Source organism: Lissotriton helveticus, chromosome 5_1 (genome assembly GCF_964261635.1).
Source record: "Lissotriton helveticus chromosome 5_1, aLisHel1.1, whole genome shotgun sequence".
Lineage (NCBI taxonomy): Eukaryota > Metazoa > Chordata > Amphibia > Caudata > Salamandridae > Lissotriton > Lissotriton helveticus.
The window spans coordinates 1,083,860,158-1,083,881,738 of record NC_136065.1 but is presented as its reverse complement, the minus strand read 5'-3'; the positions used below and the strand labels follow the sequence as shown (position 1 = coordinate 1,083,881,738).

Below are 21,581 nucleotides of genomic sequence, written 5' to 3'. Positions count from 1 at the left end.
TTATACGAGGGTTTTGAATAGGGAAATATGTGGGAGTACGGAAAGTACTACTGGCAGACCTAGATAAGGCGGAGAAGACACTCCGCGAGGTAGAACTCTTAAGGCCTGGTCACCCCGACCTTCAAGAACGGGTCAGTGAAGCGAAGGAGGCGGTGGAAACGGAGCGCTTGCGCAGCTTCGACTACAAGGCATATACAGCTAGGACCCATGCGGAGGGCGACAAAGCCGGGACACTGCTGGCTTGGCTTGCCAACCCCATGAAGAGAGGCTCCCCAATAGTGTCAATGCGCACGACTGATGGAGAGGAAATCTACACCCAACCAGAAATCCTACAGTGCTTCACGGAATATTATGAAATCCTATACAAACGGACGTTAACGAATAGCACCCCAGCCATAGATATCTTTCTGGAGGGGCTCTGCTTCCCTGAATTGGATCAGGAACATGCGAAAGACCTAGTCAAAGATATCGAGCTCGGGGAACTACGCAGTGCCATCAAGTGTATAGCCCGTAATAAAACTCCGGGCCTAGACGGACTGCCCATAGAATTCTACGGAAAATACGTTGACCTTTTAGCACCCAGACTGCTTGAGATCTATAAAGAAGCGAAGCAGCTGGAACGGTTACCACACTCTATGCGAGAAGCGCTGGTGATACCATTACTGAAGCCGGGGAGGGAGAGTGGAGACACAGCATCGTACAGAACACTGTTGATGCTAACCACGGACTACAAAATACTGAGCAGCATTTTAGCGTCTCGACTGTTTGAACACATGACCACTCTGGTCCACGGAGACCAGGCTGGATTCATCCCAACGTGGAATATGACCACGAGTATACCCAGTTTGCTGCACCTACTAGAGGGTGACCATCACGGAACCCGGCACCCGATGATACTATCGGTGGACATAGAGAAGGCGTTTGACAGTCTCGAATGGGAGTACCTTTACGCAGTGCTGCGGCGCTTCGGAGTGGGGCAAGACTACCTGCGTTGGACGATGGTCCTCTACGCCTCAGCGGTAGCCAGAGTAACACCAGGCACGCTGATTTCGTCGCAATATCCAGTTGAGAGAGGCACGAGACAGGGGTGCTCACTGTCCCCATTGCTGTTCGCCCTGGCAGTGGAGCCTCTTGCGATGACGATTCGGACAGGCCACCACTTTCAGGGGTTACACAGCCGGGCCGGGCAACAATTTATTTCGTTATACACCGATGACCACCTACTTTTTCTTGAAGACGCTGATGAGGCAATGCTGAGGGCTGAGACTCTCCTAACGTGCTTCGGCGAGATATCCGGCCTGAAGGTGAACTGGTCCAAAACGTGCTTGTTTCCTGTACGCCAGGGGGAGCCCCAACCCCACACGATCAGGGAAGTACGATGGGAGCCCAGATGCCTGAAATACTTGGGCGTGCACGTCTATCATGCGACGACTGACCTATTGGAGGGTAATATTAAACGTAGTTTGAGAGCACTGAAGAGCAGCATGTCCTTTTGGGCTACTCTCCCGCTGTCAGTGGCGAGCCGAATAGCCTTACTAAAAATTGTGGCGCTCCCGAGGCTCCTTTATTACTTCAGGACATTGCCAGTGTGGATACCCGCTGCAACCTTCCGACTCCTGAAATCCATGATAGTATCCTTTCTTTGGGGGGCGGGGCGGCGAAGAGTAGCACTGACCACCTTATTACGACCCAAATTAGAGGGGGGATTGGCGGTCCCTGACTTTGAGCTGTACTATTTAGCGGCCCAACTACAGATATACACGCAAGAAATAGCTCGAGAATTCCATGGACCAGAACAAAAGAGGGGTATGGGTATACCTCGCCATATCCTCTCCTTTATAGCGCTCCAGCAGAAATTGGACCTTTGGGATCTCACACTAGAAGAAAAAACGATCAGGTTGTGCTGGAATCGATCGTAGCTCAGGGCAAAAGTACTTCACCCATTTGCCCCCGAAATCCCACTGGGGATGCTAACAGCGCTACCGCACTGTGGCGATTGGTCGCAGCTCCAGAACTGGGAAGAAGCGGGAATCCAGGTTATAGGCGATTTATTCGAAGATGGAGCGTTGTTGCCATATCCAACACTTCAAGAACGGTTTGCTCTACCAAGGGGTGGCTTCCTCCTACATGCAGCACTGACACGAGCAATACAGAAGCATTGGAAGGAGGGACCAACAGAGCCAAAGACAACAATGGCTTGCCAGTATGTTATGATGGCGGCGGGGACCTTTAGAGCGGTCACTTGCCTCTACTCCAGAATGATCAATGAAGGGCTGCCACCACTAGAAGCGCTGAAGCTAAAGTGGGAAACTGATATAGGGAAGGATATCCCCGAAACAGTGTGGGCTCAGATACTGCGGAGGGCCTGGAAGAGCACGCGCAACGCCAGATTCCAACTGGTACATCGTTATATCCTCCACCGGGCGTATTTAACGCCAGGAAAGATAAAAAAATACTTCAATGTGGATACTGCAGCATGCCCTCGCTGTACGGAGATAGGAGTGGAATTGGATCAAATGATCTGGTCGTGCCCAGACTTGACGCTCTATTGGGGGGAGGTGGGTGACACTCTTAACGTGATAACAGAAAGGGGTTTGGTATTGGATATGGCTGTGGGTGTCCTACACTGGTTTCCCCATACCCCTAGAAACAAGGTCACAAGCAAGTTTATAGATATGGGGCTCATATTAGCAAAGCGAGAAATCACACGGCACTGGAAAGCAGCGATAAGACCTACTAGCGTCAGGTGGAAGAACGAGTTTCTTAAATGGGCTAATGGAGAAAGTGTGCTGAGATTTCAAACTGCGCGCAGACAGAACAACGACAAGGCGTTAGAAGCAGCACAGGCATGGGATGCTTTAGTACAATCACTGCGCGACTATGGCACACATGATGAACCAGCGGAATAGCGACACTCTAGATGACCATCCCTGGGACATGACAGGCATACTACATTGAACACTTATTAACGGCTCCTGTACACACAAATTATCACGACAGTAACCAACTGCGGAAATCGATGATGGGGATCCGGGGAGGAGGGTGGGTAGCTGGGGGTTGCATTGGGTTATTAACCGGGGTCACACAGAGTCATTCTGAACAGGGCTCATGGACTTGCACTAGTTTTATCCGGACCCTTTCCCTGAACCTGTCACTAAGGGGGCTTCTTCTAGGGATTTAGACAGTGTGGGTCATGTAATTGTTGCTATATGCTGTGCGATTAAAACCCAATAAAATTTGTTTTAAAAAAAAAAATGAGTGATTTATAAATATTGAAAATGAAGGTTTTGACATGTCAAAAGGTGTTATTTAGTGGGGCCAGATTTGAAGTTTAAAACTACAACAGCCAGGCTACAAAAGGTAGGCCTGCAGACCAGTTTTTACTGTCACTGTAGTGAATGCATCAATGGGTGCAGCAGTTCGATTCTGACATGTAACGTTCAGGTCATTTGTAAACTTTGTACCATATACTAGGGACTTATAGGTAAGTTACATATGCCAATTAGGAGTACCCCAATTTTACCATTGCACCACTTTGTTAAAATGGAAAATGGTTCACTACCCAACTTAGAGATTTTGAAAGCCAAATCTAACGTGGCTAGTAGTCCACAGCAAAGGGTTGAGTAGGAAACATACAGAGCAGGACTAACACAAAGTGACATGTACACTTAAAAATACTGCAATAATTCCTTTGACTATATAGTACACAGCTCTGCGCATCATATTCATTATATACTTTTAAAATATTAAAGGAGCATGATATAGTGGAATGCACAAAGTACTGCCATATGTTTTCAGATCACTACTGTAGCTAAATAAAAATAACATGGCCAACAGCCCAGCCATGGAACCTTGCATGAAAATTTAAATCTGAAGACCTGATGGATCTGATATTCTGGATAAACCAAAATGAGGAAACAGATATGGCTTAATGAAAAAATCCAAGGTTGGTGGAGTCTCTAATTGTTCGATATCTAAGGGGTGCCTTCAATTGTTGAGCACATCTAAGGAGTAAAGGGAAATCCTTATGCTCTGTGTTAAGTTGACGCCACCTTTCAAGGCAGAATATACTGAGAAGAGAACTCCCTCTCTATTGGCCATCATAAGAAAAGAGAAAGAGTCTGTATGAATATGTTGCAAAAGATGATATTTAATATTTAAGTAGGCTTATGCTTGCTAGAAAATCGAGAAACTGAATAAATTGGGCATCAGCATAATTCGTGAAAAGAAAGTCTCAGAATGGAGCATCAACATTTCTAATTCAGCAGAACATTTTTCATTTACACAAAAAACAAGATCAGAAGTCACTAGAGGCCACAAACCCACGACCATAACTTATGAAATGATTCAGGTCACAAGCCCAAGGCTACAATGGCTTGACTGTTGATTTATAATGTCAGCTTTCCTGTGAGTTAGTGATGCACAAGAAGGCTCAGGATATTAGTCACATTACATATTAATTGAAGCGGTTACCACTGTTCTGCCAAAGCCAGGGTAAAATCAAATGCAATTTGAGTCATATAGAACCCCTCTGTTGCTAAACACAAAAGATGTTTCTGGCCAAGATCACTGCCAATTAAATGAAAGCATAATTTCAAGGTTAAAATTAACCTACAAAGTGGAAGACAAATTGTTCACAATCGAGAAAGACAGATAATCACTGACCATCTCTCTATGTGATGATGCTCTTGATTCAGCCAAGCACTATCACCAGTTCAGGATAGAAATAATAATTTACTTTTTCGAATGATCACGGTTCTGCCTGCTGTAACTCAACAGGACTATTCCTCCTTTGACCCTCATTATCCCTGCCCACCCTCAAAAGGCTGTGGGCTGTTCTGTGGCAATACCAAAAAATCATCACATCAAAGCTAATGCATAACAGCAACAAGACATGCCAACAGAAAACTTAGGGGTACAAAAGGGGGTGGTGATGGACGGAGCATCAAAACCAATCAAACACTCACACCCAGTCAAAAGATCTGGGTTTGATCCATCACCGTTCTTTAGCCCACTCTGCCACCCCAGTTCAGACATGGCTATTTTTTTTTTTTTCGGAGTTTTATATAGCGCGAACTAGAACCGAACCGAATCAGTTATCAGAGCGCTTTACATAGCACCAGTTACGTTACATGAGGACACACTTTCATTTTTTTTAGGCACGGGGAGATTAAGTGATTTGCCCAGAATCACAGGGGGTTTTTGGCGTCGTTACCGAGACTCGAACCCAGATCCCCAGGTCCGAGGTCGAGCGCCTTAGCCGTTAGGCCAACCCCTCTCTATATGCAAATCAGTCTGACCCTGTGCCTCATGGGAACAGTCCAGCCCGAACTGCCAAGCCATGCCTTCCCTGGACCGGAAACAAGCTTCCGAGGACCGGTTTCTGGCATTCCAGCCGTCTTCAGCCCGGCTTGCTTGAATCCAGTGGCAAAGTGAGCAAGGGACTCGCATCTGAGCATACCCTGCCACACTTATGGCGGCCAAAAGCGGTACAAAAGGGGGTGGTGATGGACGGAGCATCAAAAACAATCAAACACTCACACCCAGTCAAAAGATCTGGGTTTGATCCATCACCGTTCTTTAGACCACTCTGCCACCCCAGTTCAGACATGGCTATATGCAAATCAGTCTGACCCTGTGCCTCATGGGAACAGTCCAGCCCGAACTGCCAAGCCATGCCTTCCCTGGACCGGAAACAAGCTTCCGAGGACCGGTTTCTGGCATTCCAGCCGTCTTCAGCCCGGCTTGCTTGAATCCAGTGGCAAAGTGTGTGTGTGTGTGTGGGATACTTGTAAAGCGCACTGTTACTCTACCCGAGTGTCCTGGCGCTGTAGACCGCTGGGGAACCCGTCCTGATTTTTTCCCTGTGAGATGGTCCCTTTCTGGGTATCTCCAGGGTGAAACCAGGCATCCCCGGCGTATGTGGGGGGCCGTTGTAGAGATGAGGCAAGCTTAATGCCCAGAGTTACCGAGTGTGTTCCCTTGTTAGAGTAGGCACTGAGGCGAGAATTATTGAGTCCGCTGACCATGGTCCAAGACCCTGCCGCGTCGGGAATTGAACCCTGGTAACGGGCCGTTCTCTGCTTACAGGTCTGCTGCCTCTAACCAGTGTGCCACACCTCTCCACAAAGTGAGCAAGGGACTCACGTCTGAGCATACCCTGCCACACTTATGGCGGCCAAAAGCGGTACAAGAGGGGGTGGTGATGGACGGAGCATCAAAACCAATCAAACACTCACACCCAGTCAAAAGATCTGGGTTTGATCCATCACCGTTCTTTAGCCCACTCTGCCACCCAAGTTCAGACATGGCTATATGCAAATCAGTCTGACCCTGTGCCTCATGGGAACAGTCCAGCCCGAACTGCCAAGCCATGCCTTCCCTGGACCGGAAACAAGCTTCCGAGGACCGGTTTCTGGCATTCCAGCCATCTTCAGCCCAGCTTGCTTGAATCCAGTGGCAAAGTGAGCAAGGGACTCACGTCTGAGCATACCCTGCCACACTTATGGCGGCCAAAAGCGGTACAAAAGGGGGTGGTGATGGACGGAGCATCAAAACCAATCAAACACTCACACCCAGTCAAAAGATCTGGGTTTGATCCATCACCGTTCTGAGCCGGTCATGGCCAATGAGGTCTGGCCTGCACCAATAGATTCCAGAATTTATACAGAATTAGAAAATATACAGTTTTCATACAGTCATCAAATGAACAGTGAACAAACACTGATTCTGCCACAATTTTGTGATGTGCGCTTACATTACATAATTGAATGCTCAGCCTACATTCCCAAGGAAACCCCAAACATTTTATGTTCTGCCGGATCCCAGGTATTCTGGGAAACATTTCCATGGTTAGCGTTCCATTAGTTATGTTTGTCCATTTGAGAAATTCAACAAAATGTAGAGCAAATTCTTTAAAAAATGAAAATATATCCACATTTCCTAATAGATCTTCAGGCTGCAATGAGATATTAAGCTGGGTTTGCACCAATGTATTGTCCTAAATATGTGAAACAAAAACATATGGTATGATTGAGCGCACAGAGACTAAAAAAGGCACACATTCCTCAACTACCTAATGCGGATAATAAAAAATAAAAAAAACTCCAGCATAGAGGTGCATAAATATCGAGAGTACACTGAAAGGGTATTTTTTTTTTTATTACAAGAGGTCACACAGCAATTAAAGACATCTTCAGCCACACCCAAAACAATGGTTTACAAGTGAGGGAATAATTTTAATGTTTCAAATGTTAATTTTAGAATTCACATTTCATAACATCAACCAAATTTGGATTTAAAAGCTGCATATGCATGTATGAACTATGGAACAGATGTACAGATTGATATATAAAATAGGTTTTGAGGACGCCCTGATGCAAAATGAAAATTGCAACTGAAAATACTGTGTTGTAGTGAGATGCAAAGAAACTACAGATTTGTCAAACAAAAGTTACAAGTCGAGGGAGGGACTTGCAGATTTCTTGCACGTTTGTCTACTGAATTATTATATCGTTTTATTGGAAAACCAACAATAAATTGTGTTATAAAAATTCTTAAACAAAAGAACCGCTATTTTAATGAATTTAAAAAAAATACACAAATAACCCCTTAGTGCACACGGACTAGAATTTGACAGTGTGTTTGTTTGTAACAATGTTTCACAAAATGTGGCAGAATTAAGAGTCATATAAAACTTTTCGATAACATGAAAACCTGCAATTTAGTTTAATTTGTAATTTTGTTTTCTTTTTTAACATCATCCAACAAAACCACATTTCATGCGATGCAGGTATTAGGATTCATTATTCACAGGTAAAGTCAAGCAAACATTGATACGTCTACATTGTTAACCATTTTCTAGTTATAAACACAGCATTCTTATTCTACATTAACAGGCTAGAACTGAAAGTACTGTTTGGTTTTAACGTATTAGTTGTGCTTCTTAAACGGGTAGGGTGCCTCCTTCGGTTACATATTCACTGCACAGATGAATACATTAAAAGCACAAAACGGGACTCGGTAGGTGGCCCGGGCCTTTTTCTACATTATGAATGGTGTTAACGACCTCCAACAAATGGGATTTTGAAACTGAATACTATCTTGGAAAAGCTTTCCACATGGCGAGACTTTCTTCGCGGGTGGTCTGCATCCAAACCAATTCTGCTCAGTTTTTAAAGAATTCCAGACACCGTTTGCAGGATTTATAACCAGACTCCTCGTCTACAAGGGGTTGCTACAAACAGGAAGAAAGGAACAAAGCTAATATCCCTTTAAATAAGGTCCAGAATATGAAAATAAGCAGCGGTTTAACCACAGTTTAACTGAAGTAGAGTGCCCATCACTATCCGTTGAAATCTTAGTAAGTTAAAAAGTAAAGGTAGAAGTTAATACTGAAACTAGCTACTCGACAATATCTTGCCTAGGTTTTCCGGTTATGCACTACTGCCTCATTAATAGGCCGAACAGTAAAGCCAACTGAGAAGAAAATGAAGTGCGTGCATGGCAACAGCATTCTTTGCACTTCAAACAGACAAAATTGCTTCTACGGTGGTCGATACTGAATGGAGCAGCCTTAAATGGAGGGACACACGCATGTGTTCTCTCGTTCTACCCAGCACCTCACAGTAGCAGCAGCTATCTCAAACCGTAGTTTCTGTGGAACGTGCTAGACGAATAATTATCAACAGCTGTGCTCTTCAATGCACCCTGAACAACGCAGAGGATGTGTGTAACGGGAATCTAAACAACATCTTAAGAGATGCTGTGTAAAAGGAGAGCAGAGCCACCAAATGCATAGATTTAGAAATATAAAGCTCGTCGCACACCCAAAACAGGAACAAGCATTGGAAATGCAATAGGTCTCGCAGCATTAGAGTTAGTGCTTTTAGAATTGTTTATGGGTTTTTTTTGTAAATCTTTAGCATTTTTGTTTCCTGTAGCCAATGCTAAAGAATTACAAATAAAAAAAGCCATAAACAAATCTAAAAGCTCTAACTCAAATGCTCCGAGACCTATTGCACTGTGTGAGGGTGAGGGGTAGAGGGTGAGTGAGGGTGAGGGTGAGTGAGGGGTTGAGGGTGAGTGAGGGTGAGTGAGGGTGAGTGAGGGTGAGTGAGGGTGAGTGAGGGTGAGTGAGGGTGAGTGAGGGTGAGTGAGGGTGAGTGAGGGTGAGTGAGGGTGAGTGAGGGTGAGTGAGGGTGAGTGAGGGTGAGTGAGGGTGAGTGAGGGTGAGTGAGGGTGAGTGAGGGTGAGTGAGGGTGGGTGAGGGTGGGTGAGGGTGAGTGAGGGTGAGTGAGGGTGAGTGAGGGTGGGTGAGGGTGGGTGAGGGTGAGTGAGTTAGGGTGAGGGGTTGAGGGTGGGTGAGGGTGAGGGGTTGAGGGTGAGTGAGGATGAGTGAGGGTGAGTGAGGGTGAGTGAGGGTGAAGAGTGGTATACAATTACAATAGGGTGTGGCTACACCCAATGTTTAGCCCAGGTACCACCTTGCGGGCATAGCAGCAGTGCGCATGGAGGACTGCATTGAGGGGTAGAGGGTGAGTGAGGGTGAGGGTGAGTGAGGGGTTGAGGGTGAGTGAGGGTGAGTGAGGGTGAGTGAGGGTGAGTGAGGGTGAGTGAGGGTGAGTGAGGGTGAGTGAGGGTGAGTGAGGGTGAGTGAGGGTGAGTGAGGGTGAGTGAGGGTGAGTGAGGGTGAGTGAGGGTGAGTGAGGGTGAGTGAGGGTGGGTGAGGGTGGGTGAGGGTGAGTGAGGGTGAGTGAGGGTGAGTGAGGGTGGGTGAGGGTGGGTGAGGGTGAGTGAGTTAGGGTGAGGGGTTGAGGGTGGGTGAGGGTGAGGGGTTGAGGGTGAGTGAGGATGAGTGAGGGTGAGTGAGGGTGAGTGAGGGTGAAGAGTGGTATACAATTACAATAGGGTGTGGCTACACCCAATGTTTAGCCCAGGTACCACCTTGCGGGCATAGCAGCAGTGCGCATGGAGGACTGCATTGCCCCCAGCGCGATGGTTCATATGGCAGCAGGAGTGGAGCAATATGCGGGAGGGTAGGTTAATGATGTGTGAGGATAGGAGGGTTGAAAGTGTTTTGTCTGGGGCTGGCTCAATGGTTGTTAGAAAATTGCAATTCGTGAGTGGCAGGCTAAGCTCGGAGGGCGGACAGGATCACAGAAGACGCAAGTTAGTCAATGGGGCCCGCTAGGCAACCGTAGGCTATAGTGGGGACCATAGGGAAAGTGATGTGGCCTATGCACAGAGCTGCCGACTTGGGAGTGGCTCAACATCCTGTGATCCTGCGCAGATGATTTACTCTTCTCGGAGTAAAACAAACCAGGTATTTGGCATGGGGTGACGCACCGAGTATCAGGAAGAAGGTTTCAATGGGGAGTCGGGTTAAAGGGTAGACAAAGGCGCACGAGGGGCGAGCGCGAGTGGCGGGGGGCTGCTGCAGGAGCCTCAGCTTAGGAGTTGTCTCCCAGAGTACTGACGAAGAAGAATTTGGCCTGGAGAGACGCAACGGGGGGAGGGTGGGGGGCATAAAAACGCTTCAATTTTGGAGGCAGGTTAGAGGGAGAAAAAGCACAGGAGTGGGTGCGAAGAGAGTGGAGGGGTATGGGGTATGGGGGGCCTCGTTTTGGTGGCTTAAGGAAGGGCAGCAAAACGTCTAATTACAAGGTTAAGGCGGGGAACCAGGCTGCGCACGAGGAGGCTCGTGCAGATAAGAATGGAGTGGGTCGGTCGGGTTACAGTACATTGTGTGTTCCCCCACATGGGGGGTGGGGGGGCGTTGCGCCCCCACCCCCATGTCACATGACCGGGGTCTGCTGGAGCAGGTAGGAGCCCTTTAAACTCCAGCAGTTTCATTAGCTGGATGCCTGCTAGGTGAGTCACCGTTGAGGGGGCGGGCCCTTAAGGAGGATGAGATCTGGGGGGAGGGGAGAGAGATGTACGTGAGAGAGAGAGAAGGCACACGAGGCAGAGAGACACCAATCACACGCACTCGATGAATCCTGATGAGTGGCGCTAAGTTTCCAAGGCGTTTCTTGCGACAGAGCAGCTCTGCAGGGGCCCCTGGCAGGGGCCCGGGACAGAGACTCACTCCCTCCAGCCCGCAGTGAATAACAAGCGTTGCAGTGAAAATAACGCGCTTATGTTATGCGCGCCTTGCTGTTCAGAAGTAAATAAGTTGTAAGTAAATGGGATGCACTGACCCCATTCTGCAATTTAAAATCCTGTAAGAGATGGTCTCACACTGCCGCTGAAAATGGACCCTAAAAAGGGACTAATGTCTTAAAGAAAGGTCTTAAACTCTTTTAACCTAATAAATAATGGTTCCGCTGTCACCTCTGGTAGAAACCTCTGAGCTAAGAAATCACAAATGTTAAATGCAACTACGGTGATGTGCTGCGACTTAAGGAGGGGTAATTTTATGCGCTTACCTATTCGCCAACTAGTGGTTCTGCACTCGTGGCTGCTGGCCTGCGACTCCGTGTCTGCTGTTGGGAGTCGAATCAGCGTGTGATGCAAGGGGGCGTGTTTAGATCCGGAAACGGCGTTGCGCGAGTGCTGTGTATAATAAAGTTATGTGCGTAAGAGATAGTGTAAGCCACGATAAAAACAATAATGAATAAAAAAGAGAAGTGACATATGTTGTTAATCGGACGCTGTGTGCGCTGGGCAAAATAATAAAATAAAAACAAGACGGAGGGAAGAGAGGGGAGGGGGGAGGAGAAATGCGACACGGCGGGAAGGGGAGGGGGCGGAGCGTGTAAAATAAACAAGACGGAGGGAAGAGAGGGGAGGGGGGAGGAGAAATGCGACACGGCGGGAAGGGGAGGGGGCGGAGCGGGTAAACAAAGACGGACGTGCACGCGCTTTTAAGCTCAATGCGCATGCGCATTGAGCTTAAAAGTCACGGGCACTGCAAGGAATCGCCACGATTCCTTGCAGTGTGGATAAAGAGTGGATAAGTCCCAATACTCTCGCCTTGCTCGATGCGCATGCGCATCGACAGGCGAGACCTAAAAACGTAGTCCTCGCAAAGTCAGGCGAGGCATCTACAGCAGAAGAAGGTCATCAGGAATACGAAGTCACCGGTTGGACAGGAGTCCATGAAGAAAATGCATAAAAAGAGTATGGGTTATCTTAAGCGTGTACGTTTGCTGTCATTGTTTCCTGGTGTTAATGGATACATTGATGTGAATGCGTGAAGGCACGCACACACACGCAGATAAACATGCACACGTGTATATAGAAAGCATACAAAATGGAAAAGCAAAAGTTATTTTTAAAATGCAAACTTGTCAACGTGCCCGCATTTCTAGCACCGTATAGCTTCAATTTGGTCAAGTGAGGCTAATCTATTATTATGATCTAATTTTTTCTCCATTAGCAAAATCTTTGTAGAAATAGAGATTAGATAGAGGGGTGATGGGCAGAGGTGGATGGGGGTTCTTGGAGGACAAATAGTCTCTTTCACCAGATGTACAAGTAACCTAGGTAAGTACTTTTTTTCCAGTAGGTTTACACAACATTTTGGCAGACAATGAAATGACACAAAAACGACATTTCGATACTTGTTGAAGTGGCCAGACAGTATCAATCTCAGAGCTACAAACTCGCTTTGAAAGTATATAGTTAAGGGCCAGTGCACTAGATGGTCAGTCATTCGGAATAAGCAACAACAACAAAATTATTTTAAACTGTGCCTAACGCAGCAGACGCAGATTTCTATTCAGTTAGTCTACAAGTGGTGCTCTATCCAATCCCACCAATTAGAAATCCAGAATACAATGCACCAGTTATAACTAGGTGAGAAAGCTTCACTCACACCAAACATATAAATACGTGGAATAATGGGCCGCTTCATGCTAGACTGATTACCCAGACAATGCATGATTGCTTAGGACAAATTTGATGACTTCATCAGTCATTCCATTGTAAAATGCTTTTCAAGAAGGTAAAAAAAAGAAAGAAGAAAAAAAAAAAAGAAAATGGTTTACTAGGGGGCACATGTGCGGACATCCAAGCTGGATGTTTCATATCAGAGTTATCCCCATTCAAGGTAAACAGATGAGCAACACCTATAAACGATCACCCAAGATGACCATGCTTGCAAGAACAGTGCCCACTGTATGCAATATCTTGATGCTTTAACGCTCTTTATGATGAAGACCAGGGGCAACTGCATTGCTGCTGATTGGCCCGATCTGCAGGGTTTACGGACTGAATTAATGTCCGGGACCCAGGAATGTGCACTAACATTAGTACAGATCTATTGCTGCGGCTGCTCTGCCCCCACAGCACACAGAATTACTATGCCACTTCACCACTGCAGCAGCCTAAGTCCATTCTGGTGTAATCAAAACGACAAGGGGAAGAGATGGCAAGCAGGTTCAACGAGATTACAAAGAGTTAGGACAGCCAGAGCTCTTCTCGGGAGGAAGAGCAAAATTGCTCCCCTTGACTGCTCTGAGGTTCCCTCAGAAGCCCCTTGCTGGCCACTATCTCAATAAGTCGCAGCATTAGTCGTTACCTCTACGATAGAGGGAGGTTCTCCACAGCAGTCATCTTAAAGCAATTCAAATTCATATAACCACTCTCCCGTGCAAGCTTTCTCGTGCAAGCTTCATTTAAACAAAGCTTGCCGGGCCGAATTTTTTCTGAAGCCCAGTTTTATCGTCATATGATCAGTTATGCACTGGAAGCCTGTTCTGCTTTTGTGTGCAGTAAATACTTTAAAAAGCAGTGAACACCGAACAAAGGGGTATGGTCCTACAATAAATGTGTAGATTCTATGACACTTTCTTCAAACCATTGTGGTGTGGTGTGTTTTAAAGTAATCGCCACAGTTAGCAATTCTACAAGGGTTTAAAAAAAAAAAAGACTTACAATTTATAACTAAGCAAGAGGGTCAACATCACAAATGTACAAACACCGAGGACCATGGGATCCATTACTTTTAAGCAACTCATGTTTGAACCCCGGCCCAAACATGCTGAATCAAAGCACATGTACAACCTGTCCACCAGTTTGCCTAATAAACCCAACAAGTCCTACTAAGATCAGTTTCTTAGCCTCAAGTCATATACCTCCAAAATCAGATAGTGTTTATAGGAAACTGGTGATTAGTAGCATTAAATGATAAAAAAAAAGGTGGAACACTGTGTTCCCGACTCTCCTATTAAAGGGACGCAACAGCTAAATTGACAACACAGAATACATAAAGAAAAAACTAAATATTAAGCTTGCCACCTTAGAGACAACAATAAGCCTTTACAATGGGAACAGGACTGGCTTGAATATGCTGAACTCACACAGGCTCACTCCTCATCCTGCACTCAGACACTTTTCTCATGCTGTACTCAGGCGCACACCTAATGCTGCACTCACAATACACACCTTGTAATTGGCACACAGTTCGCTCTATACTCTTGGGCAACCCCCCAAACCATGCTCTCATATAGGTTCTCAATTCACCTTTCGCTCACACATCACCATGGACTGACATATGCAGACCTCTCACCGAGCACTGGCACTATGGACAATCTACTCACCATCCACTGATGCATATTACTCACTATACACTCAAAGGCCTGCTGCTTATCCTCACTCAAATGCTCGGTGCTCTTCCTTGGTCACACTTCTCACCCAGCCTTCCTCACAAAATGGTAATGAGTCCTTTATAAAAGTTAATCAGATTTCATTACACGGTTAATTTGCTACATTGTTTTCTTTAATGTTATTCCAGTCAGAAACCCTAACATGACAGGGCAATCGGTTGTATGTGTTCACCAGCCACTATCTTATAATAACCATTAGGAAACCATCTTTACAAAACATATGTTAAACAACAATTGTCAATGTAGCTGCTAAAACAGAGTTCTGAGAAGGAACGGAGTGGAAAGAGGTGGGGGGAGAAAAAAATACTTTTTGAAAATCAAATAAGGCGGAAGGTTTTGCAAGGTAATAGTGTGTCAGTTTCTATGCTTAGTTGGTTTAAGGATTTCCAAATTCAATCAGTTCAGTGGCACACCACCAAATTTCAAATGACTTTATTCCATCATACTAGTTCTCTACTCAAGAGTGAACACATATGCAACAGAAAGAGAGTGGGAGCACTGAACCAAGGCCACATTACAGACCTCAGCGGGGCACAAAAGTAGGCATGATATTTTTTTGTGTGTACCAACACGATTATCATAATGCTTAAGGCTCCAATAAAACCCTGATGGAGAACACCTGTCAACAAAATGAAAACATCTGGGAGTTGCTCGATAGCTGTACATGTTTGGCCCTGGGCACCTATGGCTCAATCACAAGGACACAGACCTCTACTTTATGTCCAAAATTGTGTTTTTCTTTTAAATAAATAAATAAAAATAATTTAGGCACTAAAGATTTACTTGAAAAGGGGGACAAGAAGAAACTAACAACACTGACGGAATGCTACCTTCAAAATCAATGAGGCATGGGAAAATATTTTTCTGGGAAAAAAACACCAGTTTACTCTGTAGATAAAGGTGTCAGATACCCAAAGATTGCTTCTGATGAAAAACATGTTCACAGGTTTTTGACAAATGTAATATCATTTCCCCATAATATCCTTTCCCTCCACAAATCCTTCCCATTTATTTGTTAACAGCTCATCATAAAAAAAACAAAAAATGCTAAGCAGCTAAAGATCACCATATAATTCAAAGGAAGCAGAACATTTATCATGGTATCCTTTCCTTTAAAAAGGTTAGCAATGATCCATCCTACCACAATTTCATTCACAAACCTGCTTGAAACAGACTCAGCCATTACTTAGTTTATTCACTTGCTTGAAAGACAAAGCGTTATTTAAATTCAAGTTGCATTGCCCATTTGGCATTCAAATGAAGTAACATAGTTACAGAATCTATATAACAATACCTGGGGTATAACTATATACCTTTACCACCAAGCCCTAAGAGAACAGACCTTATTTAACATGCACATATTAAGGTCAGAGAATGACTAGAAATACTTACTCATGTACTCTGTTGTCTCCGTATAGGTCACTCAGTCCAAAGCTCACATAATGCCAGTGCTCAGGAACACTCATGGTTGGACTTCCAAGGCTCCTATACATGCTGACATAGTCCAGAGGATCTGGGCCACCCAACCTGAAAAACAGACAGCTACAATCAGATACTGCAAGTGGGTCTCTTGGAATGTCATTAACTAGCACATTGACTGCACTAATATAGCCTTAGCGCCAGATGTAGCAGCATCTACGAGCCATTAAAGGCCCGCTTCAGCGTTAAAGGCCGAAGGCGAGGGCCTTTAGTGGCCGGTAGAGCCTGCTACAGATGACTCTAAGGCTATTAGAACAATCCGCCCCTAGAGGGCAGAATGTTCTAATTTGGAAAACAAAGTCATCACGGAGCCAGTGGCGGCTGGTGACATCTGAAAGTGGTAAGGCGTAAATTGATAATCATACTGCACTGTAGCGAGCGAGCGTAGCGAGCGAGGCCGAACCCCCTAAGGAGGATTCGGGGGGAATTCCCCCCGTGAAAATTTTGAAAAAATACTTGAAAAATGGTGCATTTTCAAGCAAATTTGAGAAAGCAGGAAGGTTAAAAGCAGTTGTGAAAGTGCAGGTATTACATTATTAAAGAGACGTCATAAAACATAGGCAGCAGCTTATTCAGTATAATCACAGAGCTTCATAACAGACTTCAAGATACAATCCTGAGAACCTCACAGATTGTGCAAACAACAAAACAAACAACTTTTTTGATTTAAACTGCAAACAACAAAAGAACCAACTAAACAGGTCACAAACTATCAAATACTGGCTGCTACCCGCGGTTATGGCTGACAAATTCGAATAGCGGCTGCCCAAATCTATTCACAAGCCACAGGTAATAGTGCTGGAAAATTCAAATGCTTTAGACGGTGGACCAAAACATTGTTTATAGGATGTGGCCTTACCCTAACAATGGACCATACAATTACTACTGACATATAAAAATAACTATAACAATTTACACTGCAGGCAAATTTAAATATTGCAAATCCAAATGTGTTTACACGATACAGTTGATGCGCATTAAAATTCCACTGACCAAAAAGTAACTGTTTACTAGACCTTAAGAAGTCTTGGTCATAACAAATTTTAATAATCAGAATTTTGTAGTGTAGAAAACAGTTGCTTTCTGCGCACTTTAAATGACACAGAAAGCATTGTAAATGATGAAAGCTAAAAATAATTGCTGCTGCTGGCTAGTACTACTTTGTTTTTCTGATTCGAAAGTGCATCATGGCTTGAAACACCCATCCCTGGGCAGTGCAGTGGGGCACCTTAGGCGATTTCAGCCTGTTATCACTCTGCATGAGATAGCCTCCCTACCTATCCTCCCCAATCCCCTCCACCGAGATAGAGGGCAGATACGGCAAAGCCTTCTGAGACACCAACAGGCCAAATAAATACTCTAACTATGATGCTAATAAATGAAGAGTCCCCTTTATTAGAACATTCACGAGATGTTTATCATGGCAGACTTCTCACAAGAAACTAACGTAATAGCAATACATTCTCAGCCTTAAGTCCACAACTGAGAAAATCGGACATTTAATTCGCTTGTGCCAGCAACAAGAACCCATGTCACCCATACAGCAAAATGAATGAGAATTCAATCCACTGAACCCAATGAAGGAATGGGTCAGACTAGACTTTGGACTGCCAAGAATGACCACAGAACAGCGAGAATCCTAAGCATAATGTTAGAGAGGAATCTAAAACCCTGCTTTACTGTACATACTAATGTACCAGCCTCCAGTGAATACTCCCATCATAGGAAATATACCACAGATTAGAAAATATTGCATAAATAATGTACACTTAACATACCAGGAGTAATTAAATCAACACAATAAATGGAGGGCAGCCACTGGTAACAGCTAGAGATCTGATATTGGTGGGTTGGTTGTATATGGCACTCCACTCACGACTCACCTACTCATAGAGCATAAAATAATTGTTACAGAAGTAAGGATGCCCTTTTTTTTGTTGTTTTACACAGAGCGAACTCGACCAGCAGGTATCAGATTCAGAGAGCTTTACATGAGCACCAGTTGCATTACAGACGGTCAGGTTCATATTTTTTTTTTTTAAGTAGGGGGAGATTAAGTGATTTGCCCAGAATCACAAAAATTGTTTGAGCCTGTTGACAGACTCGAAGATGGTTCGCCAGCTGCCAAGTCGGCCGCTCTAGCCCTTTAAACCACATGATTGCAAGGCAGTAGTGGCAGCACACTGTGGCAAAGGGTGACGACACGTCACACGGCTAGAAGTCAGCAGTGGTTGAGATTAGAACATACATCGAGCACAGACCTCCCTGGGCCGAGAAGAGCTGAGGAAGTGGTTAGTGAATCACTAAGTGAAAGCACCCAAGGATGCCAGTGTTTGGCACGTACAATGAGACCTGGTTGTGCAAACAGCTTAACTGGCAGTGTTTGCACCTTGATTAATGGAAGTGTCTGCGTTCCTAAATGGGAAACCAATGAAAAAGAAGCATTGGCAAAATAATTAGATTTGGCTTTCACTGCAGCTTCCACCCATCAAGACATTCATCCGTCCATCCATGTACTTATCACACATGATCCATACACTCAGTCACTCATACGCATGCATCTATTCATACTCCAGACTCATTCTTGCATTCACTCACTGACCCATCCACAATAAATGCACAAATTCACAATTCATTCAAGAGGGCCTTGATGCTGTGCTGCTACTTTGTTAGAGTGCTGTTGAGAGTGTCGCGTGGTAATCTGTGAGGGGCGTGAGAGGGCTCCCAGGAGTTTGAGAGGGCAGCCGCCAGCCGGGATTGTGACTGTTTTTCCATTATTGTGCTACAGCAAGTCTCAGAGTGCGAGAACACTACTCTGAACAGCGGTAGAGTGCGGTCGGTAATCTGAGACTTGTCATTCAAGGACAGCGTTGCTATCAGGAACTAGCGTGTGTTGATGTAAATTGCCATGTAGAAATATGCAGACAACGCCAGTAGATTAGGAGAGGGTTTATTGTAAATTGAGTGGATACATAAATGACCCCACCAGGAGAAGAAGTAGTTAGATGCTCAGCCCCGGTCTGTCAGACTCACCAGCCCACCAGGGAACCCACATATTGGGTAACTTGACTAGCAGGCTACCACCTAGGGCTGCTCCTTGCACCCTAACCTCCTGTACTTCTAAGCATGAGCCTACTCAACTCTCTGCTATGGTGACCAACCAACACCCACCCACCAGGAGATGGTCAGAGAGCGGGAACCCCTGGAAAGCCTGACAACAGTTCCTACACAACATCGCAGGAGCGGCAGCTCCCCTTGTGATGTTTAGGATCCTCCTGTGGCAGCTGTGAGTCCTGCGGCACTATTCACAACACTCCCACCTTGGCAGCCATTTTGTGGATCACCAGTAAAAATGCCACACCCTCCCAGCCACAGCACGAACCAATGAAGACCCAGAGACGGATAGTGAGTAGCAGCACGACAGTGCCCCCCCCCCCCCCAACACAACCTCCAGCGGTCTGAACAAGTGTACAAGCACAGTGGAGGGGCGGGGTACCTGTACACGGCATCATTGCCACTTATTGCAGAGTGGCCAGAGTCCAGTGTGCTACCTATATGTAACTTTATTAACTAAGTCAGAGAACACAGGTCTTTACTTGAAAATGTAAACATTTCCCGGCCAAACGACTTTTATGCTGCAGGTGACAGTCACTATGCTCAAGTACACAAGCACCAGATCATAAAAAGACATAAATACATCAGATAATGCCCCTGTTGGTTTCACAGGGTAGCATGCAGCAGATTAGCACAGGCAACAAGAACTGTCCATGTAATTTCCTGCACGGGGCTCCCTTTCAGCACCCAACGATGCAACTGTCTCAATAGCTGCTTGCATACTGCTGATAAAAAGTGAAAAGAGTGTATTAATCCTCTAGGCTAATATAAAGTTGATTCATACAAGATTGACACATTAGGTAAAGGGGGTTGGCAGGGGGCGACCAGAGGCTGAAAGGGGCTGTCCCAAAGCCCCTCTTTGTATCTTAGTGCAGCACACCTGAAATAGTCTGTAACCAGACCTAAAATCGATATGATCGATCTGCATTATGCACATATCCTGCATCCCAATGGAATAAGCATTATCATGTGTTTTTTTTTAATTTGGCTTTATGTTTTTTAGGATCGATGTCACTTCATGCCTAGTACTTTTCAGAGAAAACTAATTTCTGATATTTCTTTTTCAATGCCAGCTACAAATCTCATTGTTTGCAATACCTTGCATGAAATATATTTGGTTGAAAAGCTTTCCTAAAAAAAATATATATATTTATTTTCATTGAAATCATTACTCCTTCTGCAACCATTGTTTTGAATATTGCTTTAAATTGTGTTTTCGAAATACCTTGAAGGCTCACTAATCTAAACCTAACCCTTCACTTATACAGACCTTATTGTACTAACCTTCTCAATAACTCCACCAAAACGTTCCTCAAACATTGTTCCTTACTCCAACCTGTCTCTCTCATTAACCACACCATTTACCCTGACTGTAAAACTGAAATTATTCCTATCCCTAACTGTTCTAATCCAAAATCCAAAACTCACCGTTTACTCTTCATTTTCCTTTATATTGTACGATTCAATTACAAATATTATTTGGGATAATTGAGCCATGAAAGTTAGTGTATTTAGGGAATAGATTAGTATGTGTGGTTACGAGCACGAGAAGTAACAAACAGCTGACAAGAACCAGGGAGCCGCCGCCGGGGTATTTATACAGCAAGCTGACAGCAAGCAAGTGCTCTCTGTGGTCCACCCACTGCGCGCATTAATCATCAGTATAACTGTAAGACTCAGAGGCCCACGGGACTGCTCTCTGCTTTGAGGAGGGGTATGGCAATAGGAGTCTACAGCGATGCGTGTGCGTGCATTCTCCGCTGCACATCACGAATGTGTACATCATAGGGAACCTAATACCTCCACCACCAAGCATACTACCTTCGAAAAGTGAGCATGTACACTGCCAATGCCTGGTTGAATACCTCCGTAATTACACGTGTAATAAGTGCATTTCGGCGTCTCACCTACAAGTTTTAAAAACGTACGTATTGTCGTGGAGGACACATGGACCATGGTTAAAATTAAAAACATAAATAGATGCATACTACATTGAACTGATAGGGTACTCTACCTTAATTCCGTCCGGGTCTGTAGTAGGCACAACAACACAAGTGAAGTCACGACGAGTCACTGGAGTCACGCGCTCTCCTCTCTGTCTGACTCAACTACTTTCACTTTTCGCGCGGTGATGTCACTGCAGCTTAGAGAAATGGCCAATCACCTCGACATGGCTTGATATAGCCATATGTGATTGGCCATACTAAGCTGAGCAGCTAACACCCACGAGCGGCACCATCACTGCTGTACCAGTGTGTCAGTCAGCCAATCCTGGCGCAGCCTTAACAGCGCCACTGCGCTAGGATTGGCCTCGAGCAGGATAAAATCTGCCCATCAATGAGACCGGGTCCCCGGGTCCCTGCCTGTGTCTCAGTG

At 45.2% G+C, this 21,581-nt stretch overlaps 1 protein-coding gene across 5 annotated transcripts in view; it reads right to left on the bottom strand.

The window, feature by feature from the left end:
- Positions 1 to 21,581, bottom strand: part of SUFU (SUFU negative regulator of hedgehog signaling) — a 507,756-nt gene that overhangs the window by 444,605 nt on the left and 41,570 nt on the right. For all 5 annotated transcript variants that reach the window (XM_078643658.1, XM_078643659.1, XM_078643660.1 and 2 more), the window contains exon 2: positions 16,005 to 16,139. In XM_078643658.1, coding sequence (XP_078499784.1) covers positions 16,005 to 16,139 — 135 coding nt within the window. The remainder of the gene's footprint in view (positions 1 to 16,004; positions 16,140 to 21,581) is intronic.